Source organism: Centroberyx affinis, unplaced genomic scaffold, assembly GCF_046629955.1.
Source record: "Centroberyx affinis isolate AG114_WGS23_722 - 3 ecotype Tasmania unplaced genomic scaffold, CSIRO-AGI_Caff_v1 ptg000529l_1, whole genome shotgun sequence".
NCBI classification, from domain to species: Eukaryota; Metazoa; Chordata; class Actinopteri; order Beryciformes; family Berycidae; genus Centroberyx; species Centroberyx affinis.
Genome location: NW_027279177.1, coordinates 62,658 through 89,133, shown reverse-complemented (window position 1 = coordinate 89,133; position 26,476 = coordinate 62,658). Strand labels below are relative to the sequence as shown.

Genomic DNA, 26,476 nt, shown 5'->3' with positions numbered 1-26,476 from the left:
CAAATAAAAGATTAGGGTTAGGGTTGAACATTTGCGTTCTATCATTTTTAACAGTGTAAGCCAGTCAACGCAGTTCTTTACAGTGATTTCTGAATGAACTCTGCTTTGCGTCATGCCCAACAACGGCTCTTAGCTGTTCTAAAAACACTGTAAAGCGCTGGACTGGACTGCACTGCGTGGTGTATTGCTGGTTTACCCACCTGCGTGCTCCAGTAGCATCTTGGCGATGTCCATGTGTCCGTTGAGCAGGGCGTCGTGCAGGGGGCTGACTCCGCCCACCTGGTTATGCAGGTGAGGGGCGGGCCGGTGCCGCAGCAAGGCCTCCACACACGCTGCGCTGCCGTGGTTGCACGCCTCATGTAGAGGCGTCCAGCCTGCATGGTCTAAGCGGTGAACAAATACACAAGCACACACACAGAGACACACACAGAGACACGCACGCCACTTACAGTTAAATTCCTGGAGAAAGTGTCCTGGAGAAAGACCAGCTCAAAGCACCTGAAAGTCTGCTTGCTTTAGCTTGAAATGTTAAAAAGTTAATTAGAAAGACGTTTTTTTTAGAAGTGTTTACAATTTGACCACTCTTGTATGGGAAAAAACTGAATAAAAGTTAAATATCTTAAAAAGAATTAAGTGGATCAAGAAGTTCAATACATCTGCACATCTCCTAAAGTACTTAACATTTTAAAGTACATTTTAAAGGAGTATCTAGATGAAAGTAGTTAGTCTAAGGAGAGAATAGTGGGAACAGCATGAGTGGGCTAGCTTCCAGAGCTAGGCTAGCAAGAGAGCTATACACAACATCGTACCTTGCATTATCTTTATATAAAATTCACTTCACCGGTATGTTACAAATGACATTAATATGACACGACTTAACGAAAACTGCCGTAAGGATTGATTCAGTATTAATGAATGTGCCATTTGTCTGTTAGAAAATTGTTGTTTGGGTGCTATGATGCGTCACTAACCTTTGTTCATGTAAAACATTACTAAAATCATTATTTCTTGGAAACACTAAATAATTTAGCTCATCTTTTGTTTTTTACAGCTTTACTTTACAAAATTAAACAGCCATGGGGAGGCAGAGGATTTCCAAATGAAAAGCAACTCCTTAATTGTAGTTTGAGGAGAACAAAAACTAGCAAATCGGTAGCAGAACATAATGTACGATCTCTTTTGTCTGACAAAAAATGTTTCCAACCAAAATGTTCTTCCAGTTACCATGGGCCTCATTTTGGCAGAAAACTGCGAGGTTTCAGCAGTAATTTTACAATTTTTCATAGTTCCGTCTGATTCCATTTTGGGCATCACCTCTTCCACAAGCCCTCCCGCCGACATTGCAGTTCATTTAGGCTGCTATTAAATGCCGATTACAAAATAGGAGAAACCTTTGAAACAGCACAACATATCCATAAAAGGAAGGCAAGTCATTATATTTGACCTGAGGTGACAAAAGAAAAGACATTCTGAAATATCAGAAGGCGTTCCGTTCACTTAGCAAAGTGACCGTGAATCTATAAATCTGAGCCTCCAAACCCACCCCGCTCCTTCTAGACACACCCTTTGCATTTTAGCTAAAGGTTAACCCCAATGATGACGCACACGCACTCCTCTATTTCTTCTCTCCTCTTTTTTTCCCAATGTTAATCGCTCCTCGACACCCTAGAGCAAACGCAGTGGGAGAGAAGGGAGATGAAGGAGAGACGGGGGTTACAGAGAAAGGCAGAGCGAGAAAGCCTTACCTTTAACGTTGACGTCCGTGCCAGGAAGTGCCAGGATCTGAAGCACTGTTTCCACTTGGTTCCTCTTGCAAGCTCTGTGGAGGAGGGTCTCTCCTTCGACCAGGACACACACAACGGACACACACACACCCAACAGAGAGAAGAGGCGGAAGAGAAGAGAGAAATCCAAAATTAGGGTGTGCCCTATGTCCTGCCCATTGTCCCCCTCCATATGGCGAACACACCAATAAAATACCAGAGAAATGTCCCCAAACACAAAAAAAAAGCCTGACCTAAAAAAAAAAATGCGACCCGCCAATGAGGATGCGATTTAAGAAGAGTGATGAGAAAAGGGGGAGAGATCTTTCAAGAAAAAAAAAAAGAGGGCGAAAAAAATTAAAGATGGAGAGTTGGGCTCACTCGCCTCGCTCTCTGCCTCTTTTTTTGGGGACAGAGCGGTTTTCCACTTACACCAGAGCCCCACAAAGTTAATATCGGGGCAGGCGGCGGGTGAATGAGTGTTGTGAGAAAATCGTCTTCCTTCCTGTCTTCCTGTCCCTATATTGTTACTTGAGAGGAAGTTATGGTAGACGGCTCAAGCACAAAGCCTCCAAAAGGATTCTTCACAGATCCAGGGTTCAAAAGCTCCGCTGGGCATCGCCTGTGTCGCCACGTGATGTTTAAACAGCAAACTACCGACCAACAGGCATGGAAAAAAAACCTCTCAAGGATTCCATTTACATTTTTAACCCCATTTTTCCCCCCTCAGTCTCCCCTCCTTTCTCCTCTTTACCCTGTCCCTCGCTTTTTTTTTTCTGATACAATATTAAATCAGGAATATATTAGCGGGCCAGAGCCCCCTCTTTTCATGTATGGCTGAACTTCAGAGGGAAGTTAAAGGCCAAGCATGAGTGGCTCTGTGCTTGCCAGTATAATACAGGACTGCAAAGCCCCTAATAAATGCTTTACTAGCTCTCCCCAGGACGCCACGCCTGTACAGGGGCTCCACTCCAGCGCACACAGAGTCGAGACTGGGGCAAAAAGGAGGTGGAGGTGGAGGAGGAGCGGGAGGGCGGGCGGGGGAATGGGGGGCAAGAGAGAGGAGGCAGTGGAGGAGAGAGTGAAAGGGTTGTTGCATTTCAAAGCATGGAGGGGAAATATTGAAAATGCTGGATCCTATTCATCTCTAAGAGTTCCTTTCTTCCAGGAGGTGTCTTTGAGGATGCAGCAGATGCATTAAATGCCATCCGCTCCCAGCAAAGAGGTTGACGAGTGGAGAAACAGGGAATGGAAAGGAAGATCATTTATGTTCTCCTTAGAAACGCAATGCAAAACCGACCAAACGGAAGGAATTTAAATATTCGTAACGCACAAATTTTTCCAAGGCTGAGCACTGTTCTCATAATACCTTCTTTGGTAGCGCAACAACGCCATAGCCGGTTCAGAAACAAATAAAAAGTAAAGCCCACCTTGGCTCACGGTCTGTGTTGGAAAAAGTGAATACCGAACTTCATTAGGGAGTGCAAATGTTCAGCAGAAAAGGTAGATGCAATTCAGACACCAAGAACAGCTAAATTAAGATGTGGGACAGTTTCCAGTGCAGTAGCCCCCTGTGATTTGTTGATGTTTTACTCAGTGATTGGAATACTGGTGTCAAATCAGTATTCCATCTGATTCCTTTTCATTCTGAAAATTCTACCAGTTTACTTCATCCAGTGGTGACCAAGGAGTGTGTCGCATTGTATTCCTTCCATTATCAACACATTTTATCAATCTATCAAAAAATACCACATATATCATATATCATAATTACTCACACGTGAAAAGCGATTGTTTGCAGAAATAAGATTTGAGAAATATTATATGAATAACTATTTGTTCAGTATTGGCCGAAAAAAAAAATGTGTTTCTAACACCGTTTTCTGTGCCAGTTATTGGAGCTATTTTTGGAACCTTTTAAAAACAATTTGAAAACTACTGCTGCTGCTGGCTCTCACAGCAAAGGCAGCATGCAGATTCCTCAAAATCTGGATTACTGCAACTATCACTGTGCCTCAAAACAAACTACTGACCTACAAGTAACTGACCCATCTATTAAAACATTAAAGTTGCGATAGGCGAAAATCTTTATGTAAAAATACATCTGTCTTATCAGCCTAAATTACAAAGTAGAGCTACAATAGAGAACAGTGTCTCACCCACGATCTAATACAGATGCCAGATATATAAAACAAGTACAGTTATATCAATAACAACAATGAGAGGTAAATCAATTGGAGCAAATCAACAATTACAACATAAAAATACCTCCAACACCCAAACAGAGGGTGGAGTCCAATCCAAACTATGTTCTCTAATGAGTAAGCAGTATTGTGTGGCAGGTCAGTGTTCTACATGGACTGTTCTGCTATTACCGGTCTCTAAAATGCCGTGATTAAACACCCATTCCACTACACCCCATGTGTACACATCCTCGCAAATGCCAGGGCCAATCCACGCACTGTTAAATCACTTTAATGGCTCCAATTTGGACACAACGCCTCTATTATAGGGGTAATTGCATGCTCAGCATTTACAAGCACGGAAAGGATAAATCCGCCTGTCCTTTTCTATAAATCCTCTAACAATCCCCCGTTTCACACTTTAATAGAAAAGTTAAATGTATGTGTTGCTCTTTATATCCCTCAGTCTGCCTGCTACACTCCTGGTAAGTGTCGCTTGGCGAGACGATCCCTGGACCAAAAAGCAGCTGGAAGCCTGTAACAATGCTATTTGTTAGGAATGTGTTAGAAAGGTATTCTGTGCCAGTTATTGGATATATTTTTGGAACCTTTTAAAAACAATTTGAAAACTACTGCTGCTGCTGCTGGCTCTCAGAGCAAAGGCAGCATGTTGATTCCTCAAAATCTGGATTATTGCAACCATTGCCGTGCCTCAAGACCCATCTTTTAATACATTAAAGCTGCACTAGGCAGGATTTTTATGTACAAATGCATCTGTCTTATCAGCCTAAATCACATAGCAGGGCTGCAATAGAGAATAATGTCCCATCCCCCATAACTGAGATGCCAGAGATTCACCCAATTTAACCAAATGAAATTCTGGTGTCAGGTATGGACAAGCGACGAATTGAAACATGAGAGCAAAATACAAACTGTCTCCTGAACAGCAGCGAGCAGCGCTCCGTCCAGAGAAAGCTAAACTCACTAACATTAGATCTTTAGCCTCTCACGTCCCTTTGGTTCGCTTTGGTATAAAGCCATCATGGACGGCCGTGTTGGTAAAAGAGTGCGCTGTGTGCAGTTTACTGATGTCACGCCACATGATTTCTGGGTATTAAAGTGACAACTTTTCAAATGTTTTTTTCAAACGCACACACATCTTACTCAAGTTACAGTAATCAGATTACTTTTTTGTGTAAAAAATAACGAGTAACTTAGCGCGTCAGTTTTTCAATTTACGTAATCAGTTATTAGTTACTTTGTCAAAGTTACATTTCGCTACATTTCTTTTTCTTTCAAATGGTTAAATGTTTAGTTAGTGCAAAATAAAAAAAAAGGTATTACGGTACATGACTTTATTAAAAGCAGACTGCAGCAGGCTGGCGGTGCGGTGGAGGCTGTACGTTATGACTCGCTTTCAGAATGAACGCAATAATAAACTGCAGAACTTGGAGATATTCGCATTACTTTGATCTGATCAAAGAGAAGGATAAGAACATTATTGTTAACTGTAAGTTCAGCTTTCACTATCTAACCTGAAGATTTGAATTGAAAGCGCTTGTGAGCACAGTCTGCCATTTATTTTGAAACCAGAAGTAAAGTAACTAGTTAGTTACAAAAGTAACTTTCCCCAACACTGTTCATTTGTAAGGGAAAAACTGGATAAAAGTATCAAGAAGTTGAATACATCTGCACATCTGCTAAAATTTAAAGTTTGGTCATAGTATCTAGATGAAAGTCTAGATGAAAAGTAGTAACTTTTCAAACTGTTACCTCTCACAGCCATTTGGAACCACCAACATGCATTGCCTAGTATAGCTTTAAAAAAAAATCTTAAATGGTTTATTTCAGAGGTGACATAGCTCAAAAACATACATTTTGGACAATGAAAATATGTTTGCAGTAGAGTTAGCCAACAATTCCCTTGACAGTCTATATTCACCAGGTTGATGTAGATTGAAATCTCTGCTGAGCTTCCCGAAGCAAATGTGGGACTGAAAAAGAGAAGATCATCTTCCCAAAATCCCTCAACCGCTCTCAGCTACTTTGACAAAGATACCAGGGCTCCAGGAGGCGAGACAGATGCTCCAAAGCAAAGAAGCGCAGCATATAAGAAAGCGAGCTCAAGCTCACATATGTGGGTGAGAAAGTATGCAAGAGAGGGAGAGAAGGAGAGAGAGAGAATGGGATGAGATGAGATGGGATGAGAGGGCGAGAGGGGAGGATGCTGTGCCGATGGTTCATCAAAAATTAATGCCGACCGCATCGGTATAGAGATCACGTAGTGGAAAAACAACACATGCCAACAGCCTTGAGTCTCCTGCCTCAGCCCCCCCCCCACTCCTCTCCTTTACCCTCCACCCCTCCTTCGCTCTGGCGCAGGGCCTTTGTGATCAGGTGGAGGGGGGAGATATGAGCGCTGACACCTCCGAGAGTTCACACAGAGTGCCATGCCTCTAATTGCGGGAAGTTCCACCGTGCAGCCGCTGCCTATCCGCTGCACTGCCCTAATTGCTGCATTTAATATTCCTAAACTGGAGATCTGACGCGCACCGTGCTTACCAATATGCGTTATTGTTTTGTGTGAAAACCCATTATTTCTGTCAATGCCATTTATTTATTTATCTATTATTTTTTAAAAAGGCGAATAAGACATGAGGAACAAAAAAACAAAAAAAAGAGCACGATGTGGAATTCCAATGAGGATGCTCCAAGCGGAGGAGCAGGTGTAATACAGAAGAAACTGGAGGTGCTAACACTGTCCAAACTCTGCCCGAACACACACACACACACACACACACCAGGCCTCCTTAATGCAGCCAAGTCGTCCTTACAGCTGACTGCATGGAAGCGTGGTCCTATGCAAATCAATCACTCTCTCCATACATTATGTGCTGTTCATTAAACTGAAAGTGATGACAGAGCTATCATGTCCCTCTTTACTGATGACCTAGTGCTGTGCATCAGTCCATTAAAAGTCAGCTCCTTGCAAATGTGCAGCTATACTGTCAAGTAGTGGTGTGAGTGTGTGTGTGTGTGTGTGTGTGTGTGTGTGTGTGTGTGTGTATACCTGCTGCGTTGACTCTGTTCAGACCTCTGGGGATGTTCTCCTTCCCCGGGCTTGTTTCATTCACAGAAGAACTCTGAATTCTGAATATAGACAAGGACAAGGTTGTGGTTTATGAAAATATACCAAATAGTTTTGCTGACAAATATTTCCTTCTTAACTTATTTCAATAATGGATTTACCCAGGATGCACATAAACAAGTCCAAAGTCTGGGTCACTGACCATGTCGGTGTGACCGTGAGAAGACCTAGCGAAATGGTAAGTGGAACAGGCGACACTGTAGAAAAGTGCCATTAGCGAACGAATCCCTCGTGGCGTAGTATCATCCTATATGAAATCTGACAATATCTGTCAAACCCCTACAGTGTTGGCCACACACACACACATACACACACACACAGTTCACACACCCGATCCACCATACCCGTCTCCAAAGCATTTTTCCTCCCACTTAAAGCCTCAAACGCAGAGACGGAGAATTAGATGTGAGCAAGCACATTAGGAGGAATAAATAGTAAAAGAGAGTGAAGCCTCTTCAAAGTAGTGGCGTGCTAATAGCTGTGGGCTGTCACTAGTCCTGTGAGTGGGTATGGGAGATCTGCCTGCATGAAGCCTGACGGGTGTCTGTGTGTATGTGTGTGTGCACGTGCGCGTGTGTGACAGTGAAGAGGAGTGCCATCCGTACTACAGGGAAGAGGCTTGTTCCCTGGTAATTGGCTTGTTCAGAAGCCAGGAAGGAGCTCCCAGCAGTGAGGAGGAAACACACGTCCTGTCACGTTGCTTGTTATTAGCAGGGACAAGGCTGAGAAGAGATGAGACGAGGGGTGTGTGTGTGCATGTGTGTGTGTGTGTGTAAGTGTATCTAGGATGGGGGGGGTACCACTTCTCATCTCAAACCACTTAACCCAAGTGTCCCCTGTCCATATAGGCTGGCAGCAGTGGAGTTGACAGTACTTGGCTAGTGTGTGCCCTAGTCTCTCATTCCCCCATGGTCTACTATAGGAGGCCAGCATTCTGTCACTTTGGGCCCAGCTATCAATTCAGGGCCCGCGGCAGTGTGTGCTCTTGGAGGCCAACTCCCAAGAAAATTGCGAGCAATAATGGAATATGTGCATGTTCAATGCCACAGCAGACAGAGACTATGCATTCTATTTTCCACTGCTTTAACTCCACCAAAAAGGCCATAACAAAATAACCCACAAGAAAAGTTGATTAAAAAAACATCTACTCAATGGAAAAAAAACTCCCTTTGTCCCTTTGACCTATCCCCATCATGAAAATATTTGTGTAGTTGGTCTAGTTCAAGGCTTTTCTAAATTCCAAATGACACTGGCTACATACGGGTCTGGTCAGAAGAGACGGAGCCAGTGTAATGACATAGTCAAATGGTTTGAAAAAAGAAAAGCAATAAGCTGTGCTTGATTAAGCCAGCGGGAGGAAACCTCAGTTCAATTACAGCTTCCCTCCTGCTAACAGCAGTCGCTGCCACTGCCAGCCAGCCAGCGAGTCAAACGGCCATCTAACCAGTCGGTCAATCAGCCGGCCTGTCATCTTGGTCTGGCTTGGACCTGTGCCCTAATGCCAGGCTGTCTGTTCGAGTGGAAGCACACTTGCCATTTCTCATATGCTCCTACAGCAGCCTAGAGCCATGTTAACACAGCCTAATGCGTTCTAACAGATAAAAATGAAAGATAAAAGAGTCGTGTGGCTCCTCTCAACCTTCATGACCCGCTCTGGCTCTTTTCATAAATTCAATACCCAACATCCTGCCAGTTTTTCCTCTCTTGCGTTCCACTGACAGTGTGCAAAGGCCTCTGAAACAGGACCATTTAACACCAATACTTCTCCACTGTAACAACAATAAACACATTTGTTATGTTTTTTTCTATTTATCTGTTCATGTTTATGTTCAATTTGATGTTTTTCCTTAATTTTATTGCTCTTTATTTATCATGTAAAGCACTTTGTATCACCGTTTTCATAAGTGCTCTATAAATATTTAGTGATTAAATTATTTTAAATTGAATTTTATGGCATCTTCCCTATGTGGTTTGCTCAAACCCACGTGTAGAACTGTAAAGGAAATGCTTATCTTGTTATTTGATGAATATGTGAAACTGACAAACACTTTCTCATCAACATCAGATGTGTTAACTGACTAAGAGTGCCAAGATCACTAAAAATATACAGGATTTCATGAATTCAACTATGAAAAGTGAGGAAAACAAGATAATTTGAACTTCTGTGTATTGAGTTTTGATGTCATTGTGGTTTCTGTTGCCAACTGACCTTTGTCTTTGTCATCTTGATCTAGATGTTTTTACAAGCCACTTGGGGTTTCCTTATCTCACCCACACTGCATTTGGGTTTTTCCAGTTCCTCTCATTTCTAATTGTAACTAAACTAAACCAAAACCTTAAAACTGTGGTGAAAGTAGAAGAAGAGCAGTGATGGCAGAGGAGGGGATCTGGTCAGTGCATGAACCAGTAGCCTTCAGATGAACCTGCTCCCTGGTGACTCCTGCCCTTCTCTAGGCCAACTACCTGCTGGTGGAACAGCAGATGTCTGATACGGGGCATGGTGTGTGTGTGTGTGTGTGTGTGTGTGTGTGTGTGTGTGTGTGTGTGTGTGTGTGATTGCATTGAAGACGGCAGAGGGGATTTACCACGCAAGGGCAGCTGAGGAGAGGTGAGGAGGTGGAGAGGGGAGTGAGGCAGAGAGTTGGTGGTCGTGTGGGAGGGCACTCAAAGGGCTGATGGGATATCCTTGTGTGTCTGTGTGTCAGTCTGTCAGCCTCCTGTCCGGATCAGCCTTAGCAGTGTGTGTGTGTGTGTGTGTGTGTGTGTGTGTGTGGTGGGGGGGGGGGTCTAACCTCCCTCTGCACCCCTCCTGTCAGCCAGTACACACTGATAGGATCAGACCTGGGCATGACCCATCACATGCCAACTCCTCGCGCTCGGTCTGACCTCCATTTGCCTCTCTCCAGCTCTCCCTCAGCCCCTCCACCCATCCACCCCTCCCTCTGCCCCCCCCACTCATTCGCTGTACAGGTGTTCCTTTGTTCCCTTTCACTCCTCACATTTTTTTCCTGGTCTGTGCATTTTTTGGCCTGCTTTGCTTCATGTTTTCTACGCTTCAAACTGTGGGTGGAAACCTCGACCTCGCAACATAGACAAGAGAGTAGACCGCTGGTCAAACAACTGTCTTATTTCAGACACATGAGCAGACAAAATTTCTCCGAAGACACAAACACGACAAAAAGACCGCTAGAACTAATTTTGACAGGCTGCTCCCAAGATGAACACTCCTGACATGACGGGTTGACAGAAGCTGACAGTGAGATGGACATGCAGCGACAGTCAGTACAATATCCGATCTGCTGCATGCACCTTGTTACACCTCTTTTTGTTAATTTTTTGACACTCAAAAGGATGCTGTGTGTGCATTGTGCCCTATCTACACCAACATTTGGAGGAACAAAAAAACTATGTATTGATGGAGAAACTAATGACTGCATGTAATGCAATCTCCACAATTGGACTGCATGGACTGAACCCATTGCCAGTGGAAATTCCCTTGCTGATTTTCTTCCCTTGATCTTTGGCAATTTCATATGTAGTCTAGTGCAGGACACTCAAATGGGGAAGTAGATGCAGGGACAAAAATGTATACTATACAAGTTGATTTAAAATTTATGCACAGAAGGCAGCCTAAGCACAGCCAACGTTCCACAGAGTCTTCCTCAGGGCGTCCCTGTCCCCACATCTGTCCTCTCACGCCCACATTGTGCTCTAGGCTCTTCTGAAAATGTACCTGAGAGACTAGCAGTGGCACTGACAGACAGCTGTGTTTTACTGACCCAGAGCCGGTCCCTTGGCTGGTCCAGCTGTGGGAGATGGGTTCGCCCCTGAGGTCCGCACGCCTGGGACTCTCACCTAAACTCCCCAAGGCGAGCAGGTAGGACGACACCTGTCAGAAATCACACATACACACAGGGTTAGACAGCGGCGTTACACTGTGGATGCGTGTGTGTCTTCAGGGGACTAAACAGGCACAACGGCACCAACTGTGAGAGTGAGAAAGCCAGATGTTCAACAGCACCCTGATATAACACAGTGACCACATCTTTTGCCTCTGGGGCACAGAACTGCAATACACTCTATACCAGTTTCACACTGCCCTGTTGACTAATACAGCATTCTCTCTTTTATGATTCAACTCTTATACATAGGTATAAAGTGGAAAAAGGAAGCAAACAATTAAAACTACTTATAAAAAATGTTTTTGTGATAAATACAGTAATGTTAATGTCTTTGTTTATTCAATTACTTTATAATTGCGTGTGTTTTTATGAGCATTTGTGTGTGTCTGTGTGTTTTTATGAGCATTTTATGAGCTGGCAAGCTCTGACTTTCAGTGTCACCACTGCTAATGCAAAGGGATTTTTCCAGTACTTGAACTGCAAAAAGAGGCTGAATAGCCTTCTCTAAACTTATATTTTACACATTGTCTATCAATCAAAAACTGCTTAGTTAGCCAATGTTCTATAATGTTTTGATGACCTTACTAAACAACACAAGACTGAATTATATGAAAATTATATCAAGCTCGCCCCAAATTATGACAACAAAGCCTATCAATGGCAGATTGCCTATAGATTATGTAAAATAGAGGAGAGATGAAAGGAATGAGCTTTACTGGGTGGCAGGTAATGCGAAACCAAATGAAGATAGATAAATAAATAAATAAATAAATAAATAAATAAATAAATAACACACCATCTTCTTGAGAGAGAGCGGTTCATCTCCCACTGTGAGTCCATTTCTGCAGCACAAATTCCTGAACATGGCATCTGCTGTCACCAGCTTGAGTCTGGTTGAGGGAATCCTGACAACCAGCTCCACCAGAACCACTGGAGACACATCTACAAGACAGAATAGAGGGAAACTATCTCAACAGGAAACATCAGATCACATATTGTCAATCACAATTTAAAAAAAAGAAAAAAGAAAAAAAATCTTCATCATTTTCGTCATTATTTTCAAAATTAAAATAAATATAATTAAGGACAAATGTAACACAAAATATAACTGCATAGCATGTAGTCTGCCATTGCATTTTAAAACAATGATTTCCAGTTCAGACTTGGGTGATGGATTTTCCTTTCCAACGTTAGGTTACGTTTTCCAAAAAAAAAAAGCTTCTTTGTCAGGTTTCCCTCTTTCCTTCCCACCGGGGTTGATTCCCTTTCTATCTTAACTTTTGTTTTGGTCGCGTATGCATGGTGCACATTCAAAGGTTGTGGTTGTGGTCACACATAATGGAAGCACTTGATTTATCACACCAGGATTTTCAGGGGAATTGACAGAACAGAAGTCAGCTAACAGGTGAAGAACTGCACACTGCAAGGCTCCCTTCAATTCTTTCAAAGCACCAGAGAAGTGATGCTTCATGTGCAAATTGAAAGGAGCCTTGCAGTGTGCAGACTGTTCTTCACCTGTGAATTGAAACATTCTTCCTATCATTTCTTTTTTTTATGTGGTACACCGTACCCTGGCTGATAACGGCAATGTGCTCTGCCAGGTCCTTCAGGCCCTTCTCCACCAGGTTCTGGTTCAGTTTGAAGTGCTGCTGACACCAGAACTCCACCATCACAGACAGAAGGTCCAGCAGGTTCTCAACCAGCCGCAGCTTCTGCCTCGCATCCCTCTCAGTGTGATCCTTCAGTGGGGCGCAAACAATATCAGGTTGAATGCCACACTGCAGAGTTAACAAGCCGCTAAGAGTAGGCGTAATAATTTTGTCTACTGCCCAGATAGTAGTGATGTAATATACCAAACAAGGAGCGATGATGTACAAGTTCCACAGTATTTACCTCCATGGCGGCCTGCTCCCAGACTGAGGCCTGCACCAGGAGCTGGGTGAGCTGCTTCACAGCCCGGGACAACAGAGTGGTGCGCTCCCACACGGTCCAGAAGGTTGCATACAGCAAAGAGCCTGACGCTGATGCCTGAGAGACTCTTACTCCCTGAGGCAGCAGAGAATCCCTGAGGCAGAGAAAGGGTGGGGTGAATAAAGAAGGGATTTCATGACCGAAAATGCTTCGTTGCAAGTACAAAAAGAGTAACACACGCTCTTACATAAGAAATGGCAAAAAATAGGAGAAATCATGTTGTCAAAGTTACAAAGTGGGTGTAAGAGGGCTTGAGAGATAAAATTAGAACACTGTACTTTTTTAAAGCTTCCACATAGAAGAGAGGACAGTTATTACTCTGATTAGTGGTACAGATGGGAGGGCTAGTTGGTTAACATGCTTTATAAAGCATTTGTAAACTTCTTTAAAAAACAGTTTATAAATGCGTTATGTTGTTGGGCTACTGTAAGGTGTCACAAATTGTTTTAATAACTCATAATGGAGCTGCCACTTTTTCTCAAAAACAGAAAGAGCTTCAGTTATTTTTTGAAAACTCTACAGTTTAAAAATCTACGGAACCAGTAACACATCATTGGCTCGATGAATGGTTTTCAAATAGCATGCAGAAAAGCCTGCTGTCATATGAGACAAGTCCCGAAACAAACTGAAACCGCTTACAAATTGTAAGCGGTTTCAGTTCTGTAAAAAGTTGTATTGGACATTACAGGTAAGGTAGATGAAATAGTCTGTCCAGCTGTAGGGTAAAAACCGCTTCCCCGACGCTGCGTTATGCTTTAAAAGTGAAAGCGTTCCAACTCAGTGCTGCGGCACACATGGCGGTGAAAACATAAAGATTTGCTGAGAATTTCTGGAATATTGAACTCATATCTGTGGGAAAATCCCACCAGAAGTCTGAAACATGCCAGTAGTAGTAGTAAGTAAACATGGAAACATGGAAAAATGACTACAGGTCCACAAACTTCAGTAATTTGAACATGAAGACAAAAGAAACAACCCTATCTCATATATGCACATCTCTTTAAGTCGTTACCCAGTGGTGACGGAGTGGAGTTCCCCCTGGAAGAGTTTGAGAACAAATGCCAGGATGTCACTATAGAAACGTAACAGCGTTGGCAGGGTGGGCCCAGGGAGCGGGTGACAAGTGTCCTCACTGGACAGACAGTACCTGGAAAGACGCACAGATATGGACAAACAATGGACATGAGAAAACGTTTTTGCATAATACTAAGTGTTGAAGAAATAGCAGAATGCTTGTGTCGCTGAGGGCAATTATCTCTTTCCTAATATCCAAGCAATTAAGACAGTGTGTGAATACGATGACAGGAAATCTCAGGTGACACGAGCTAAGATGTTTACCTGATGGCTGTCTCTAAAAAAGGCCAGAGCCCCGTCTTACACTGGGGACACTGCAACACCTGGCTGAAATATTTTTTCACGGTGCTGGGAGCCAGCCAGGGAGGGTTGGTCATCAGCAGGCTGTGCAGAACCTGCTGGAAATTTCTGAAGAAGAAAGAAGGGGCATCACCCTGTAAGGTAAAAAAGAGACGAGAGTTTGAGCTCGAGTGGGGCACTTTGGGATGTTAAAATACACCAGTGAGGTTCACAAAAAGAATGCAAATTTGTATTTCAAACAGTCAAAGTGACACTGGAACAAACTCAATGCAAATGATGCCAACAAGGTGAGCTGCAAAATGCCAAAAGTGTTATGAGTGCAAGTTATACCCTTATACATTTTGGCCCCGAGGCGTATACAGCAGCAGGTGGGAAGTCTGGTAATTCTGGTCGTACCTGCAGAGCGTACTCCAGGAGGGAGACCAAGTACGGCGCCGGGGGCAGAAGGCCTGGGAACACAGTGCTTCTGATCGAGTCTAACGCTTCAACGAAGAGACCACACTCTATCATGCTGCCAACATTGCTGAAGTCTGCTTCCGCCGCCTGGAGGGTTAAAGGAAGGAAGGGATGGGGAAAGAAAGAGATAGATGGAAAGGAGGGGGAGAAATGGCATACAAAGAAGAGGATAGACAGAGAGAGGTGGAATAAAGGAGGGTAGAAGGGTAATGAGAACGAGAAGTGAATGGGCATCCGAAGTTCCTGGGGGTCATTTCTGACTGTCAGTTATTGGCAAATAGCATATGGAGTCAGAAAGCACAGAATGGAAATACATGAGCACTTATAATAGCAATCTGATGGAGATCCACTTGGGTAAGGCATGGACAGGACAGCGGAGAGTATTGTTAATAGGCCTGCCAATCAAAACTCTCAGATCAGCTGACAGCACTGGTTAAATCGGTGACCTGGGTATGATACGCCCTTGCTCTAGATGTCACTTTCCATTGGAACGTATGACATAAAGGAAATTGAATGACCCGATCTTCTTGATGAAACACATAGTTATTTTAGAGATGTATAGTACTGAGCATGAGTGTGTGTGTGTCTACCTGTGAGTGTGGACGGTACGGGTCATGGTAACCCAGAAATTCAAGGAAGACTAGTCTTGTCCGCCCCTGTAGAAAAAACCCCATTAAAAAGATCAAATAGGTATATGCTTATGATGCAGCCAAGGCAGTCATTCACATGACCGCTGAACAGAATATGGTCCAACTCGTGTTGAGCTTTCACTCCACAATGATTACCTAAGTTTCAATGCTTCTGGAACATGCACACACACACACACTCACACAAATACACACCTCCCGTTTGATGACATATTCCCTGAGCTCTGTCTCCAGCTCAGAGAAGTCAACACCAACAAAACTGGCTTGCTGTGCCTCGGCTGGCTCATCTTTTATGTTGAAATTCATATCAACACAATGGCTCTGTCAAAGAAAAAGGCAGTTTGTTTTGGACTTTTTAAAAGCAATTCCAAGCCAATATTCTCAAGCTACAACAGCTTTAATATGAAGCTAGCTCAGTTTTGAACATAAAAACAAATCTGCAACATGTTTGAGCTGAACAGTTGTGATCTAGACATGCAGACAAAGAACCAGGAACAGGTCCAAGCAACTAATCAGAAGCAGAACTTGTGTATATCAAACAGAAAACATTAGAAAGAGGCATAAAAAAACCACAATATTAATCAGTGAAAAAAACAAAACAAAAACAAAGCAATGAGAAAAATGGGATAAAGCGCTGCGATCAATTCAGACCATATCATAGAAGGGGGGCAATGCTGTGTTAAATCATCGCCTCTTACATAAAATGATCTCTTACCCCAAAGAGGTGCTGGACGATGTGGGTTACGGGGTAGCAGGGAGCATTGTGGGTCTTTGAGTTCTCTGTGACAGGTTTAGCCATGACATGCGTGATGGTTGCATGAGGGGAAGGAGGGCAGCGGTATACTTTGGCCTTGCCTGCTTTCAGAATCCTGAAGAACAGAAAAGTGTGATTCTGTCATTTAAAGGTGCAAAACATTTAATAACATTTTAATTATAACTGGATGCATTTTTGCTTAACTATCCATCTGAATTCACAGAATGAACATGTTCACTGAATGCTCAGAGTGGAATAACAGATGTCAAGTCAGGTTACCTTAACTCTATACCAACATGGGCGAAAAAAAAAAAATTCTGTGACACCTTACCGTTTGAACATGGCCCTACGGCCAGGCTCTTGAACCATGAGAAGGACCCGCCAGCCCTGGAAGGCCCCCACCAGGCTCCCACTGGCCACCTTCTCCCTCCACTGTCTGACGGGGTAGAAGGCAGCGGCGCTGCCTGGGGAAATGGCTACTTCATAAGGCCCCTCCGCGAGCCAGGAGCCACTCTTAACACTGTCCAACACATACTCTGGAGTCACAACCCACTTCCCTGGTAGAAGGGGAAATGAGATATAAAACACTGTCACATCACAAAAATCAAACGAGAGGGAGTATATCGCTGTTGCACAGTCAGTAAATTGTGAACTTCTGCCTGCTAGGACAGCTGAAGTGATATGAAGCAGCTTTGTTAGATGAGCAATCTTAATATGATTAGGCTAATTGGCTAATTAGCTGATTTTACTCCTGTTGCTATAACATTCATCATCATTATCATGATCATCATCACTGACCTGCAGCACAGGCTGCCAAAAACTTCTCGCTGGACAAGACTTGAGTGACTATGAGATGGGTGCTGCCTTTCTGATAGACCTGGAAGACAACAACTGCATCAATCTCAGCTGTGGAAATGCAGTGACCATGGACACTACAGGAAACAACACACAATGATGAAGGGCAGGAACACAACAAAAACACACAATAACAACCAGACCTGTGTTTTCCTATGCTACAGACAACTGATGTTCCTTAAGGCAGTGATTCTCAACTTTTGTCATATCAAGGACCCCTAATTTAGTCCACATTAGAGCCACGGACCCCCGTTTGATAAGATTTTGCCTCTCGGACCCAAATCTGAGAATATTTTTATTGTTAGATATGATTTTGTCCAGAATTCCATGACTATCTGTGTTGTATGTAGAGAGATAACAGTGGAACAGTGTGTTAACATTTTGTAAATAAAATAACCGTGAAGTTTAACAATTCATCAATTTGCTGAGGACCCCCTGGAACCAGCTCAAAGACCCCTGGTGGTCCCCAGACCCAACGTTGAGAACCACTGCCTTAAGGAAAGGCACTGCAATCTTAAGGCTTAAGTACAACAGTCAGTGGTGTTTTACATCACATGTTTTCACATTATTTCCTTCCTGTCTTTTCCCAGGGCCGTCACTTGAGATATCAGCTGTTCCCATCAGCTGGTCACATCTATCCAATAGCACAGCGACACACCTTCATTGTTAGCCTATCATCTTGCTGCTGTCTTTTTAAATATGTTTCTCTCTCTCCACTTTAGCCCATTCATACTGCTGTTACGCACACCCCTCCACCTCCCCGTCACCGCCCAGTCTTCGCAGATTCATCAGCTTCATCAGATTCATCAGCTTCATCAGCCTCACCAGCCTATCAGTCTCAGCAGAGTCATCAGCCTCCACCACCTAGGGCTGGGCAATATATCAATATTATATCGATATTGTGATATGAGACTAGATATCGTCTTAGATTTTGGATATCGTAATATCGTGATAGGGCATAAGTGTTGTCTTTTCCTGGTTTTAAAGGCTGCATTACAGTAAAGTGATGTCATTTTCTGAACTTACCAGACTGTTGTAGCTGTTCTATTATTTGCCTTTACCCACTTAGTCATTATATCCACATTACTGATGATTATTTATCAAAAATCTCATTGTGTAAATATTTTGTGAAAGCACCAATAGTCATCCCTACAATATTGTCGCAATATCCATATCGAGGTATTTGGTCAAAAATATTGTGATATATATTTTGATATAAATATTGGATATTTTGTCCATATCGCCCAGCCCTACTTACAACTGAACATTTAGCCCACTTCGTAGAAAATACCGAGATATATACTGTGTATCGCCATTCAGCCTAAAAATACCGAGATATGATTTTTGGTCCATATCGCCCAGCCCTACCACCACCAGTGTCTGGACTCCACGGGGGGATTTAACTTGCTGCTGCTCAGGGCTACAAAATCTCCCTGTAGAGTCTAAGCGCCAAAGACTTTCTTGTCAAGTCTTAATTTTCACTATATAATAAACAATTATCTTTACTTCATTCACTTGTCTCTCCTGATTGAAAGTATGTTATAAAAACTATTATGTAAGCCTTAAGATGACTCATAACTTTAATAATAACACATACTGTGCTTTACTTTCATATCAGCAATATTTTTTCTAAGAGTAGACACCATGTTCATGTTTTGTAATAGACATCATCATGAAATCTCATTCTGGAATGAAACTTCCTATGCTGTAAGTGGGGAATGGCTAAGAAGTCTGTAGTACACATGTTCCCTCTTAGACTACAGGCACTAGCTAAAGCAACCTACACAACACAGAAACTATAACAAGAGGCAACTGAGTGCAAGGATGCAATGATGGAGTCAAAAAATACACTCCCAAGCATCAGAAACCAATTGGGGTCGCTCTCCATGCACAAATCACTGACTGTTTATCTTTCTCTGAGTGAACATGTCTACTTGACAGGCTCTAGATGCAGCCACATAAAAAAGAAATGCTGTCATTGAGAGGCACATTTCCCTGCTTACTTCCCGAGAACACAAAAGCCTAGACTACCATACTATTTTCCTATTATGGGGGACGGCAGTTAAATAGGGATCTACCATACCAGCACTCACTGGTAAATCAATACAGTTCAACACTGTCAGCGGCCTGAATCATGTCTGATTTACAAGCAGATACATACAGGAATATAATAAAAAGCCTTTCACAGAAAGTGGCTGTTATAGGAATTCATACAGAAGAGATTCAAAGTCTCAAGAGGATAAAGTTTTTTAAAGATTAAAGCCACTAGGTTGGCCATTAACAAGACAGTCAGTCTAGGCCTCATACAGTTCACAGATGTAATGTTTGGCCGAATATTTTACAGGCTGCCCAAAATGCTGAAAACACAGCATTTTATTGAAAAAAGTTGTAGCCAGTACAATACTCACTGAGCCACCGATGTATTTCCCGCCCAGCTGCTGGATTCCATGGACCAACTTTCTCTTCTTAGTGCGGATCTTGATCCCAGAGATTTGAAACACATACATGGAGCTCGCCATCCTAAAGAGGGAAGTGAATCAGGGATATTAGTGGCAAAAGTGAGTTTTGTCTGGAAAGTCTGGAAGATAGGCAGTAGTGGGCTCACTGAAATCATTCCATTCATGAAAATAATGATGGAATTCCTGTTTGGCTAACGTTACATGACTTACATTGCTTTCACCATAAGCTATAAGCAGTAGAAACACAGGAAGAGTGCCATCTGACAGTCTCATATTTTGCCTTTGACAGTTCACATACAGTATTATGCTGCATTTACCTTGATGGGGGGCAACAGTAGGCCTAATATTAAAGATACTAATAACTGTATGCAAGTAACACGTTGCTGCAGGTCTACAAATAGCTTCCTGCCATATTGAGTGTTTGGAATGCACACAGTCTTGCGGAGTGGACTAAATGGACATGGTTCTGTCTGTGCTGATTCATGTTCATTTGGCTATATAAATCCCTGCCATCTGTAGTTAACACAACGGATTGACCATGTACCTCTCTTGTGCATTTGATGACAGTGTGTCCCAAGGTTCCAACTGTGTGCTGGCGCGCCAAAATTCTGACGTTGACAACAACAGCCAATAGCATGATCAATGCTCGGCTCAATTTCGACGTGTGTCTGGCTACTTCTTCGCACAATATGTTTGACTTAAGGCACAAAAATAAACGGCACCTTTGCTCATCAATGCATACAAATCTTCGACATGGATTACTTCCTCATGCTTATCAGACGAGCTCCGTCCACCCCTCAAAAGTTGACAGCAAAACATTCCGGGCGACAGTACAGCGAGCTGTACTATCGGAGCAGGGGGGAAATTCACATATTTATGCGTACTGTACGCAATAGCAACCATGAATTGAGTTAATTTGAATAAAAAAGACGTAAGTATCCATTTCATGTATAATTTATATAAGATAATATCGGATATTTGCAAAAGTTGCGTATTAATTCGGCACTGTGGACTTGATGTACCCCGTTTTCGATGTCAGTTGGTGTTTTCCAGCAAGCGGAAGTTTTATGCAGTTACTTCCGGGTGGTTGTCACGGACGCTCTCTGCACCGAAATAACAGGATAGCATGTAACGTTACCTGGTGTGATATCTGCTTTAGGGTTGATCACATTAAAACGTGCTCCCCGACAGAGAAATGCACGTGAAACCGGTTGTTTGTAGCGACCGCGTGTCATATATTTAACCACCTCCTTCTGTGTTTTCCTTCTGAAACGTTCAGCGATAGCGTTTAACATGTTTTATGAGCCCTCATCCTCCTTCAAACTGTTTTAATGATTGTTGGACTCAGTCTGGTGTGGTGGCATATTTGCTGTAGATTTTGCCTTTTGATTTGAGATATAGATTTGTATCTCCGGATACTAGTCAGAAATGGGTGACAGCATAAGCTTATAGTTCACTGCATAGTTTACCACCTTGGTTACTAAACCCACTGGAAATGGATTCACCATAACATTTCATCGGACTTGAGAGAACACTGAGGGAGTTTCTATACAACATAAGGTAGGCTACGTTTCCCTCAGAATGTTAGCAAGTCAAATTGAATTGAATTGATGTAGATGTCAGTTTCACAGTGATAGGTGCCAGTAAATGGCACTCTGTAAGGGTACAGAAAACCTGTCAAGGACAACAAACCAGTAGCAATTGTTTGTCAAGCTTTTGCTTAAGCAGTCTACAAATCTATAGGTCTCAGTCGAAGAGTATCCCACTAATCTAGGATCACTAGTGAGGTCACATGGCCATATACTTCACATAGAGTCAAACAGGTCTCAGATCTGCTATTTTAAGACTCTATACCCACAGTCCCCGATCTCTTCACTCATTGATGGGTTGCTCACACCTACCAAGTTTGTGGTATAGAAAAGAATATCACCAGATTACATTTAGGCTATTTTGTTTATCACAAATCTTTCCATTTTAAGATTTATTGATTCATTGATTTGTTGTACTTGACACATTGACACGTTATTTATTTATTTATTTTACCTGTAAAGTAATCAAACACATAGTGGGACAACATGTGTGTGTGTGTGTGTGTGTGTGCATACACTGTATATGTCACCTGGCCTACTCTATGCATGTTTAGTACAGCAGTATTTAAGAGTATTGGAATCGTGACAGCTGGATTACCATAGGCCACACATTATGAACTGCTCCTACAACCCGTGACAATATTGTCTTGTTTTTTTCATTTGTAGTAATTGGCTCATTGCTCAGGGTAATACAGTTGAATGATTAGGATTATTCCACAAAACAGCGACAACAAGTAATACCACGATGAAGTCATGTATTATTCATTCCTTTAATTTAATCACAAAGGCATTTTTCATGTTGATGCTGAGTTGTTGCACAGTAGTTACTGTACAGACAAGACATTATGTCCATGTGTTTCCCTCAAGAAAAACAAGTGACCAATACTTTAACCAGAATTAACTTTCTAAATTTAGAAGGAATATCACTATTTCAAATTTGATGAGACTATAGCCTATCTCTAAGCAGACAGGGACTTTGCGTGAAGAAGAAAATCAGTCAAAAGCAATACAGTGTAGCAGAGCTGCATGGCTGCACAGTAATAGCATGCTCCCCCCTGAGCACACATTAGATCGCTCTCAGCAGCATTGTGATCTTAGAATATGTACCTATTTAATTTATTATGTTTCCTTTACAGCTGACTGTTAGGTGCCCCCTTTAAAATAATGTTGACTTTAACTTGACGTGCTCTAAGTGGCTCTAAAGCGGCGGCCTGGGGGACGTGCTGCTAAATATTTCAGGACAAACTCATTACTGTAAATGGGCCTGTGTGTTAGCCTAGCTGGGGTAGACAGGCAGCAGCAAGAGAGATAGGACAGTGATGTGTGTGTGTGTGTGTGTGTGTGTGTGTGTGTGTGTGTGTGTGGTTTTCTCCCCCCCTCTAATAGCTGTAGAGTCAATGTCTCAGGCAGGCAGCATCTCAGCGCCTGGCCCAGTTGTCCCTGTTGCAACACTCTGAAACACACAGGGGTTTCTCCAACATCTGCTTTGAAAAGAGCTAATGACAAGACAATGGAGACCGGATGATTTAAAGTATAGTACTAATGAGGCCCTGTGTGCTGACTGGAGGATCCTGACACACACACACACACACACATGTGTACACACACACACAAAAGAAAACAGACAACATGTAAGCAGGCCAGGAGGCAGACACCCAACAGACCTATGCACATACAGACTCTCTCTCCATCTGTCTGTCTGTCTCTCATACACATACACACATGCAAGCACACACACATATGTAGAGAGCAGTATGGAGTTGCAGACAGACATACTCAGACACACACACGCTACTCAAAGTCACATGCACGCACACTGTCTGTCTCGACCCATATAATTACAATGTCGAGTTTCTAATCCATGGATTGAAAATCTTCTTCGCTTTCAGCAATGGCTGCGTATAGACTCCTTCTCAGACAGTGGCGCAGAGGGAGTGCGATGATGATCGGAGGGGCGGGGGGGGGGGCACAGAGCGAGAAGAAGAGAGGGGGAAATAATAAAGAACAAGCTTAACTGCCGAGGCTGTCAGCGGAGGAAAATAATATTTGTCCAGCTGGACAGGCCTCCCTTTGTGCGGGCTAAATGAATGTTGAGCTTCCTGTCTGCCCTGTCAGGGAGAGTGGCGTAGGCTGTATGCAGCCGCGAAGAAGCGGAGCGGAGTGCGGGGAGCTGTTTGGAGTTTGACAGGGATTATTAAAATCAGAGCAGATGACGAGGAAAGGGGCGAGAGGAGGAGTGTGAGAAAGCCAAATTGACACAGACACTCTCCATTACCTTCCACTTGACTCACGTTGATGACAATGTTGATATGAGACCCGGCGACGCGGCACCGGCGTGGGATTGGCTGTTAGCATGAGCGTTAAGCACCACAGGGTTGGGGGGCGGCCCCCGGCTCTGGCAGAGACGTAAGGAGATGAGTTGTTTATTTAAAGCCTTGACTGAAGAGCACCGCACCTCATTGTTTATTTATTTGGTCTGTTTTTTTCCCCGAGTGTTAACTCACTGTAGTGTCAGAAGGTGGAAGTGGTTAGAGGCTGAGGCAATGCATTTTGATCAGGGGTCCTCCTACTGTAAATGATTTTCTGAGGAAAGGGGAGGGGAAGTGGAGGAGAGGCAGAAAACAGGTTTTGTTGATGATAAGCTTCCTTTTGTTTCAGCTGCAATTGATTTGTGCCTCCTAATAAGACTCTTGTTTGAGGAAAAATCAAATTATTACGGACCATATGACTCATATATGGTGGTGTGTGTGTGTGGTCGAGGTGGGGGTGTCTTGACAGACAACTGTGACAGATTTCTCAGTTGTATTTGGTATCAGTTCATAAGCATTTGTTGATTTAACCAAAACACCACTGTCTATCTTTTCCTTTATTAAGTTTTATGAACTGGCACATGCCATGTACAGTGCTTTTAATGCTATACAGTAAGGCTGTCTCTCTCCCTGACACACACTCTCTCTCTCTCTCTCTCTCTCTGTCTCTCTCTCTCTCTCTCTCTCTATCTCTCTCTCTCAGCAGAGCCGTATGGAGTGGCTGGGTGATTTTCCTCAAGACCATGCCTTTGTGGAGCTGCTGGTTCCTGGGATGTCCAGTGAGCTGGACTTCCAGCAGCTTCTCCAAGACACAGAGGAGAAGCTCAAACTCAATGCCAGCAGGTCAGTCAGAGTAGCTGTCTATCTAGTTTACATTTCCCACCATCACTTTGCAATATTCACTCACCGAGCACTTTATTAGGAACACCTGTACACCTGCTTATTCATGCAATTATCCATTCAGCCAATCATGTGGCAGCAGTGCAGTGCATAGGATCATGCAGATACAGGTCAGCAGCTTCAGTTCATGTTCACATAAAACATCAGAATGGGGAAAAAATGTGATTTCAGTGACTTTGACCGTGGCATGGTTGTTGGTGCCAGACGGGCTGGTTTGAGTATTGCTGAAACTGCTGATCTCCTGGGATTTTCACGCACAACAGTCTCTAGAGTTTACACAGAATGGTGCACAAAACAAAAAAACATCCAGTGAGCGGCAGTTCTGCGGACAGAAACGCCTAGTTGATGAAAGAGGTCAGAGGAGAATGGCCAGACTGGTTGGAGCTGACAGAAATGCTACAGTAACTCAGATAACCTCTCTACAACTGTGGAGAGTAGAAAAGCATCTCAGAATGCAACACATCCAACCTGGAGGCAGATGTCACTTTGGTAGCCGGTTGACATTGAGCTGAAAGCTGATACCTACCCAGTATTAGTAAGGTGTTCCTAATAAAGTGATCAGTGAGTGTATGCTGTAATTCTTTTTCTTTTTTCTTTTTTTTTTACATGTACTTGTTTTTCATTGTTTTTAAAATCCAAACTGTTCTTTCATAGGATTTCATTCCACATATCTTGTCACACTGGAAGCCTGACAATAGCCCTATGATACATCACGTTGGTGAAATTTACCATGTCCTGTAAATGCTCTTGAAAAATGCCCCTCTTAAATGATCAAAATGGACCAAAACCTACCACCAATGTGCCCCTACAATCTTTCCAAGCAAACCTACATACTTGTCAAACAGTATCAAACCCAGATTGAAATGTACTGCTGTCCCATCTGACAAAGAAGCCCCCAATAAGAAGAGATGGATGTGACAATAAAGTTTATAAGGCGACATGCTTTTGAGGGATTATTTCCTGGTGGAGACTTACATTTCTTCCTGTGGGTGTCAGGTGATCAACATTAAGCAGAGCGTATCGTAATGGCGCGCATTGATATGAAAACACTCAACTCAGGGACAATGAAATAACCATAAAACAGAAACTCTGACAAAGCCAAATTAAGGCTTCATGTTTACTGTGATGGATAATGTAGCTCGGGCAATATTCAAGTGTGTGGAAGTTGTTTTTCATACTGTACCAGAATGAATGGCAGCAAATGGCTCTTTCTGAGGGTAGGAAAACGAGCCGTGATATCTCCAACTATGCTGACTGTGTGCAGACACCAGCAGGAAGAATGTAAAGGAGAGGGGCAACCGTGACGATTGGCACAAATAAAAAATAAAAAAACACTGTTACTATCCTATCAGCAGCACCAGTAGTGTTCCAAAGGTATAAAAGCGAAACCATGATCGGAAACTGAGAGAATTTTCTGTCTCTGTCTGTCTGTCTGTCTGTCTGTCTGTCTGTCTGTCTGTCTCTCTCTCTCTCTTTCTCTCTCTCTCAATTCAATTCAATTCAATTCAATTCAATTCAATTCAATTCAATGTGCTTTATTGGCATGACAGTTCACAAACAAACAATATTGCCAAAGCATGTAACAAGAGATTAATCATCAATTAAATTATTAAATAACAAAAAAAAATTGAGTAACAGAAAAATAATTCTCTCTCTCTCTCTCTCTCTCTCTCTCTCTCTCTCTCTCTCTCTCTCTCTATCTCCCTTATACAGACACACACACGCACACACACACGAACACACACACACACTGTCACTGTCACCGTGACTGACACTGTCACTCAAAAGGCCCATAAAGTCATAAACCCATCACAAAGTTCAGTCAATTCAAACTCCTGAATGAAGACATCAAATTTAATAATCTGGGGCCGGATTCACGAAACCCTCTTAAGAAAAAAAAGTGCCATTTTTTCCTTAACTTTAGCCTTAAGAAAAAAAATAGGAAAAAATGCTGTTCTCAAAAACAGTTTGTATATATTTTCTTAACTTTCTTCTTATGTTTCTTCCTAAGAAAAAACTTATGAATAAATGGTATTCTTGAAATGAAAGTTCTCAAATTTGTCTTAAAATTCCTACAGTGAAAATGTAAGCCTCTAATATCATATAGCCTATTTAAACACATTTTAGACAAGTAGGTTATAGTTCAAAGTCTTCATAGGTTCCCCT

General features: G+C 42.7%; 2 protein-coding genes across 2 annotated transcripts in view; one reads left to right on the top strand and one right to left on the bottom strand.

Annotated features, from left to right (window-relative positions):
- Positions 1 to 200: 200 nt before the first annotated feature.
- Positions 201 to 20,192, bottom strand: slf1 (SMC5-SMC6 complex localization factor 1; the record flags this gene model as incomplete). The annotated part of the gene is made up of 17 exons (XM_071517845.1): positions 20,057 to 20,192; positions 19,462 to 19,573; positions 16,997 to 17,075; positions 16,530 to 16,755; positions 16,160 to 16,313; positions 15,640 to 15,765; positions 15,388 to 15,453; positions 14,738 to 14,884; positions 14,306 to 14,475; positions 13,980 to 14,114; positions 12,890 to 13,061; positions 12,567 to 12,735; positions 11,793 to 11,938; positions 10,874 to 10,983; positions 7,017 to 7,096; positions 1,746 to 1,838; positions 201 to 383 (listed from the first exon to the last, which is right to left on the bottom strand). Coding segments are annotated over exons 2-17 (2,167 nt in total), but the record flags the coding sequence as incomplete, so codon positions are not given.
- A 3,930-nt stretch (positions 20,193 to 24,122) lies between these two features.
- kiaa0825 (KIAA0825 ortholog) overlaps positions 24,123 to 26,476 on the top strand; it is a 51,462-nt gene continuing 49,108 nt past the window's right edge. Inside the window, exon 1 of the mRNA XM_071517846.1 lies at positions 24,123 to 24,253. Coding sequence (XP_071373947.1) covers positions 24,123 to 24,253 — 131 coding nt within the window. The remainder of the gene's footprint in view (positions 24,254 to 26,476) is intronic.